We start from the raw sequence: 7,500 nt of genomic DNA on the forward strand, positions 1-7,500 counted from the left end.
GGAAAGGAGTATTTTAACTTCGTCGATCGAGGAAATAAAAGAAGAAACGACGACGACTACGACGACGACGACGACGACGACGACTATGGGGTTGGTCCTGGAAAAGAATGGAATTGAAACGAAACCGAACGGCAAGGTTGAAACCAAAGTTGAAAGAAAGGTTAAGAACAAAGATGAAAAAAAGGTTGATACCAAAGGGGAATCGGATACGAAGGAGGAGGAAGACATCGAACGATCTGATTGGCAAACGAAAATTTCCAATAAGGTCGAGACGATCGATGATGATTCGGCCAATGCGAATGAGGATGTCGAGATTGTTATGGAGGTTCGTTTGTATATAAAATATAAAAATATAATTGAATATGAATTTATAGAGAAAGCTGGGTAGGAAAAATGAGACGAAACAAAAGCAAAAAAAAAAAGAAAAAAGAAAAAAAAAGGAAGGAGAGAAAAAAGAAGATAAATGAATAAGTAAATTAACAAATAAAAAAAAAAAAAAAAAAAAAAGAAAGAGAGAAAGAGAGAGAGAAAAAAAATGTACGTAGGAGACGAGGAAAAAAAGGTCAACTAGTGGGTTATTATTTGCCACGAGGATTCTCTCGCGTCAATACGGAAACTCCGGGATTCTCGTGTTGTTATTGTCTTTTGAAGGCTCTTAAACGAGATGTATAGTGTGTGTGTGTATATATATATATATATATATTATTTCTTTTCCTTCTTTTTCTTTTCTTTTCTCATTTTTCTTGTTTTCTTTTTTAATCTTTTTTTCTCTCTCTCTCTCTCTCTCTCTCTCTTCCTCGATAACATAGTGTCTCGTCATTTATCTTCTTCGTCTCTCATTGTATAAACCCATCCTACGAAAGGTCGAATACACGCATAAACCTGAAGTATCGTTAAACACTCGTCGATGAAAAATATGACAACGATCGTCTAAAGCTTCGACAAAGTACTTTCGATAAACTTTCGTCTCTCTTAAAACGTTTTTATATGATAGGAAAGTAAAAAAAAAAAAAAAAAAAAAAAGAAAAAGGAAAAAAAAATTTTTTAAAAGAAAAGTAAAGAAAAGAAAAGAATATACGTGCATACATGGGATAGTTATAGAAAACGACGGTGGTACGCCTTTAACTACCAGTTTTACAGTCACGATTAACCTTACCTTTACGATCTAATACGTGTAATCCAGAATGGAAATAATTCTCAATGTTATTAGTACATTATGAAAAAGGAAAAAGAATTTTCTCTATTTCTTTTAACGTCGTCGTTTGATTAAGAATTTTAATCACAAGATAACGACGTTGAACGTAACGCGTGACGTACCATTGAACGATCAAAAACGTAATTGTCATACCATAGATATATCATATTAATGTCTTATCTACAAATATATAGATGGATAGAAAAGAAAAGAAAAGAAAAAAAAAAAAAAGAGAAAAAGAAAAAGAAAAAAGAAAACAAAAAATAAAACGTAACTTTTGTTTCGAGCTTAGATCGCCGATAAGAAGAAAGAAGGAGAAAAAAAAAACGAAGAAGAAGAAGAAAAAAAGAAGAAGAAGAAGGAGGAAGAGGAGGAGGAAGAGGAGGAGGAGGAGGAGGAGTTAGATAGGAAAGATCGACAAAAGGATTTTTATCATCTAGATTCAGATCAATATCTCGATGATTCGATATTTGATATCGGAGACTTAGAAGACGAATGGTATCCTAGAATGGAAGCGCTTCCATCGGACGAATTAGTCGATTCTATCAGCGACATTTGCACCTGTCATAAACCGGAAGAACGTATATCTATACCTCCCACGCCACCCCCCTGCGATCCAGTCGAGGAATTTATTAAAAGAATGGAAAGGGATATTGACAAGGATCAACTTGTAAGGATTTTTCAAATAGACGGTATTGGTCCCAAGGTTTCGGAGATAAAAGTTACAGCTGTTAATATTTGGTTATGCGAGTGTGCTCGTAGACAGAATGGTTACGTAGGACCACGTAATATCAAACATTTCCTATGTCCAGATCTTCAGGATTCTAACGATTGCAATAATTAATAATCGAAGAGAAGAATTTGCGTTTATCTTTTTCCATTTTAAAACGATTCTAACGACAATCCTGAATTTATCCGATTGATTTTTATATTAGCTATGTATGGTATTATCTATCTACGTATGTACACACACACACACACACATATATATATACATATATACGTATATATATGTATATATGTGTGTATGTAATAGGTACGTTTAATTTCTCATCGACGAAAGAACTTAAATTTCTCCATAAATGAATTTTCCAATTGCGACGTAAATACCGATCCTACCGAATCGCATTTGCCCAAGATTTTATGTGCCGTTTTACGCAAATATATATATATATATATATATATATATATATATATATATATGTGTATATATATACTCTATCTCGCAGATTTTACATATTAAAACGTAACGCTTCGTTTCGTTCACAAAATATAATCCACCACGTGAGATGCATTAACGAATCGTAATATCATCGTTTCTTTCCCCCTTGCCCCCACCCCACCTCTATCCCCTTTCTTTCTCTGTTTTTTCCTATTTGTTCTTTTTGTTCCCCCTCCCTCTCTTCTTTACAACACAAAAGAACGTATTATTTGCCGTGAAATAATTTTTTAATCGGTATGCAATGTTACAAGTACTTACTCGGATGCTACTCTAATATATACAATTATTCTGTACTATGTAATTTTATGCAAAGTAAAAAAATGCGAATGAGTTTCCTTTAATTATTGTATCAGTTCATTTTTCTTCTTTCTCTCTCTCTCTCTCTCTCTCTCTCTCTCTCTCTCTCTCTCTCTCTCTCTCTTTTTTCTGTTTTCATTCGGAATAATAAAATACATCAGAGATTATTGTGCTTTTCTAGCTTAAAACCTTAAAAATGTCATTGAATCCTTTCCGTTCGATCGATACACTGTTATTCCATACCACTTCCTTCTTTCCCCTCCTCCCACCACACCCCTTACTCCCTCCAAAGAACAAATATCCTCTATATAATAAAATAATTTTATTTTATTTATATTATAGTTCACGATTTGCTCGTGTAATCAGATAAACGTAATAAACATTTGTATAGAAATACAGGTAGTCATTGATTATTGGAAAAAAATTTGTGAGTATCACAGATAAAACTTTATTTTTATCATTCCGTCTCTCTCTCTTTCTCTCTCTCTCTCTCTCTCTCTCTCTCTCTCTTTCTCTCTATTTCTCTCTATTTCTCTCTATTTCTATATCTATTTGTATTTCTTTTATTAGAGATAAACTTTTGAAAAGTCCGTTTAATTTGTAGTCAGTAACCTTACTTCAGCAATTTTCAACTTAACTAATCTCATCGATTTTTCACAGTGGTACGGTGATATTCGAGGATATATTTCCTCACTTCCGTCCAATTAGTAAGATAATTTATAGTAATATCGAAGGAGAAACGAGGTCGAAAATGTTCTCTCGTGCACGTATTTTAGTAGCATAAGCGCGTTAATAGAACGTTAGAACGGCGGTAGAATTTCTGTTAGATATTTGTAATATGCGTGTATATATATATATATATATATATACTTACATATATATATATATATATTTCGACATACGAGTAACTCATATCGAAGAAACATATTTAATACGACGGTACCTTATCGTTGCTTTTACAGCAATAAGAATCGATTTTAATTAAACTTTTGAGAAATTGATGGAGATTGGTTTAAGAGGGTATTAAGAAAAGGTATTATAATTAAATACGAAAATGAATTTTTCTCACCGAACGTGTAATAATCTTCCGAACTGACGTTGGATCATCCGTATAATAATCAAGAGATACGGCGTCGATTGGAGAACTTGCGGAATGAAATGCACGTTGATTATTAAGCAAACATTTATTCGGGTATCCTGGAATTCAGACATCTCGGATAGGATTTTCGGTTCCGTGGTCCGTGGTCCGTGGTACGTGGACCGACGCAAAATTGATTTTAATGTATCCTCATTCCAAAACCGTAACCACAACGAACATACCAATGGGTACAAGCGCGTGAAGATCTGGAATTTTAATATAACGGTTCTCGATCTCGATTGCACGAAAACTTAGTTCGGAGTTTGTTGAAGTTCGCTTCAAGTCTCGGTGCACCAGAATGCTCGTACGTCGTTAAAACCAGACACACGAACTAAAACACAGAGAAAGAGAGAGAGAGAGAGAGAGAGAGAGAGAGAGATAAATAGATAGATGAACGAATGTGTGTGCGTGCGCTCCTATATGTGAGAGAGAGAGACAGAGAGAGAGAGAAAAAAAAAGAAAAAGAAGCAAGGGGGAAAAGCTTATCGATTTTCGTCGACTCACACACACTTACATACATAGATACATATATATATATATATATATATATATATATATATATACACAACATGGATGGGGTTTGTAAATTCAACGGATTGCTTCGTGACCCATTCCAACTAACGTCTACTTACCACATCGTCGATTTTACCCAAGGGTCGGACCGAGGACGACCAGGACATGACGACGAAGAAGACGAAAACGACGAGGGGGGGAACTTACGAGATATGTATACATATATACATACATATATACATACTATACTGACTTACTCTGATATCTCTTGACTATCTCTAAACTGGATGCAAGGGGATGGAAGACAGAGGGAAAGATATCCGTATTAACACACAGCGGTCGCCTATTTCGTACGGCATACGCGCAATTCGTCCGATTAGATCGGATACGAAAAATAGGTCGTACCAAGCTAGATAAAAAGAAAGAAGGAAGGAAGTAAGGAGTAGGTAGGGTGATATATACTCTTTGATCTATGTATATAAACTCAGAGCTCATATACTTTTTTCTTACCGAATATCGTATTATTGTTTATATAGAGAAAGATATATATATATATACAAACTCTTTTTTATTTCCTTTTCTTGGAGAAGAAAGAAGAAGAAGAAAAAAAATTAAATAAAAAGAAAGAAGAAGAAGTAAAAAAAAAAAAAAAGAAGTGTTGTACGATTTCGAACGAGAATGTTACGTGTCTTCGATTTCATTCATCTTCCATTATATTTTCTTTTCCTTCCTAATTCTTTTTTCATATACGGTTGGATTATCGAGACAGGCTTTATCGGCATTGAAGTTTCAGACAGCAACGATCTACGGGAAAGTACACGTCGTCCGTTGAATTTGATCTTTCCAGGTGAGATTGGAAGGGACTAGATTTATCTTTCTCTAGACGATGATTTTTATAAGACAGTATTGTTCTCTTTTAACCTTTTATTTCTTTCTTTCTCTCTCTCTCTCTCTCTCTCTCGATCTCTCTCTGTTTCTCTTTCTCTCTCTCTCTCTTTCTCTCTCTCTCTCTCTCTCTCTCTCGATCTCTCTCTGTCTCTCTCTCTCTCTCTCTCTCTCTCTCTCTCTCTCTCTCTCTCTCTCTCTCTCTCTCTCTCTCTCTCTCTCTCTCTCTCTCTGTCTCTCGATCTCTCTCGATCTCACTCGATCTCTTGTACCATTTCTATATCTTTCTTTTTCTCCTTTATATCTTTTCTTTATCCTCAGGAACAAAGTGGTGCGGAAGCGGAAACATTGCAATGGATTACGACGATCTTGGCCGATTCGCCGAGACCGATGCTTGCTGCCGCGAGCACGATTATTGCGACGATATTATCGAGGCTATGATGACCAAGCACAATCTGACAAACCCTTCCATCTATACAAGGTGGAACAATATTTCATTTTGGCGCTTATTCGTAACTATAGAGTATAGTTTTGTTTCTTTAAACGAAATTCGAAACGATCCAATCCGAAATATTATCTTCTATATATTTCTTTTTTCTTTTCCTTCTTCTTCTTCTTCTTCTTCTTCTTCTTCTTCTTCTTTTTCTTCTTCTTCTTCGAACGAATTATCCCTAGACTGTATCAATTTTCTTTATTTCTTCATATCTCGTTAATATATATTAATCGGTAGTCCACATTTTATATATATATATATATATATATATATATATATATATATATATATATAAGTGTAGGAGACAATAAGTCGATCTATTTATCTATCTATCGATCGATCGATCGATCGATCCCTCGTTAAATCTTCTTCGTACTTTTACGATTCTGATCACATATACGTAATTTTCATTCGTACGTAGTTCGTTAAAAAAAAATACATTAATGATTGATTAACGAGTTTAACTACGTACTATACGTGGTATACGTATCCACTATATTGTTCGCTTGTCGTCCACACATCCCACATGGATTATCGAGCGACGTTACTTTTATTGCTTCCATATTCTACAGCTCGTGTCATCATTACGCGTGTCGTTTACACGCGTGCAGGCGCACCGACGTGTCGTCTACGTTGTGCATCTCGTTTATTAGTTCGTTCCAACGAACTGGAATAAATGAATCGCAATGAAACTACGGGCCATAGTGATCGCCAGCAGATACAATTTCAGTGTCATAAACAAAGAATTAATCTTTTTTAATTCTTTTGTTTTTTTTGTTTGTTTCTCTTCTATATATATATATATTTTTTTTTCTTCGTTCTTTATCCTTCGTATATTTGTTTTCGTGTTTTTTCTTTTTCTTTTTTTTTGTTTTTTATTTTGTTTTTTTTTTTTGTTTTTTTTTTTGTTTTTTTTTCATTCCCGTAGAGAGAAGTCCCGAAAGTTATTGGCCATTACATCGTGATTAGCTACATTTTGATTCCACATTTATTATCGTTCTGCATTGATTTTCCAATTATACGTTCCGATTTTTTGTCTACCCCCCCCCCCCCACCCTTACTCCCACCCCCTTCCATCGTCTACAAATAACGACGATTTTGATCTATCTGACAAAAGTATACATATAAAAAATATACATATAAAAAATATACATATACATAACAAAAATATAAATATAAATACATATAATGTTTAATCTATAGAAACAAACAAAAATTTATGATACAGAATGTTATGTATGTATGTCGGAATGAGAGAATGTGTAATTTATGAAGATTTGTGAGGATTTGTTTAAAAAATTTATGATGGTCAATAATGGACGACTTCTTTTTTCATTATTATTATTAATATTGTTATTATTATTATTATTATTATTATTATTATTATTATTATTATTATTATTATTATTATTATTATTATTATTATTAATATTATTATTATTATTAAATACGTTATTAAAATTTAACATATTCCGTCGTAGATTGACACGAGCGTAGATACGATGTTTTATATATATATATATATATATATATGAGAGTATCAAAAGCGTGTTTCGCGTGACGAAAGATAATCTTTCGGGATCTACTTACTGTTCTCCCACGGGATATGAGAGAGGTTGTCGCGCGTATTCCAAGTACTCCCTTTATCGATATTCAATAATTTAACCCTTCACCGTGTTCCTCCGGTGACCGATGACCGATGGCGTTAGGTTGCATTGTTCCTGCGACGAGAAGTTCTATGACTGCCTCCAGCGTTC

At 34.0% G+C, this 7,500-nt stretch overlaps 2 protein-coding genes across 4 annotated transcripts in view; both read left to right on the forward strand.

Moving 5' to 3' along the window:
• LOC118447901 (uncharacterized) overlaps nt 1-2,324 on the forward strand; it is a 5,830-nt gene extending 3,506 nt beyond the window's left edge. The window contains exons 5-6 of the mRNA XM_035880441.2: nt 1-325; nt 1,488-2,324. The exon at nt 1-325 is cut by the window's left edge and continues 5 nt beyond it. Coding sequence (XP_035736334.2) covers nt 1-325; nt 1,488-2,039 — 877 coding nt within the window. The 3' untranslated portion in view covers nt 2,040-2,324. The remainder of the gene's footprint in view (nt 326-1,487) is intronic.
• Nucleotides 1-7,500, forward strand: part of dtn (transmembrane protein 132C dtn) — a 98,088-nt gene that overhangs the window by 56,565 nt on the left and 34,023 nt on the right. The window lies entirely within an intron of this gene.

The sequence above is a fragment of the Vespa mandarinia genome, chromosome 22 (assembly GCF_050613455.1).
Source record: "Vespa mandarinia isolate Hongniang chromosome 22, ASM5061345v1, whole genome shotgun sequence".
NCBI lineage: Eukaryota > Metazoa > Arthropoda > Insecta > Hymenoptera > Vespidae > Vespa > Vespa mandarinia.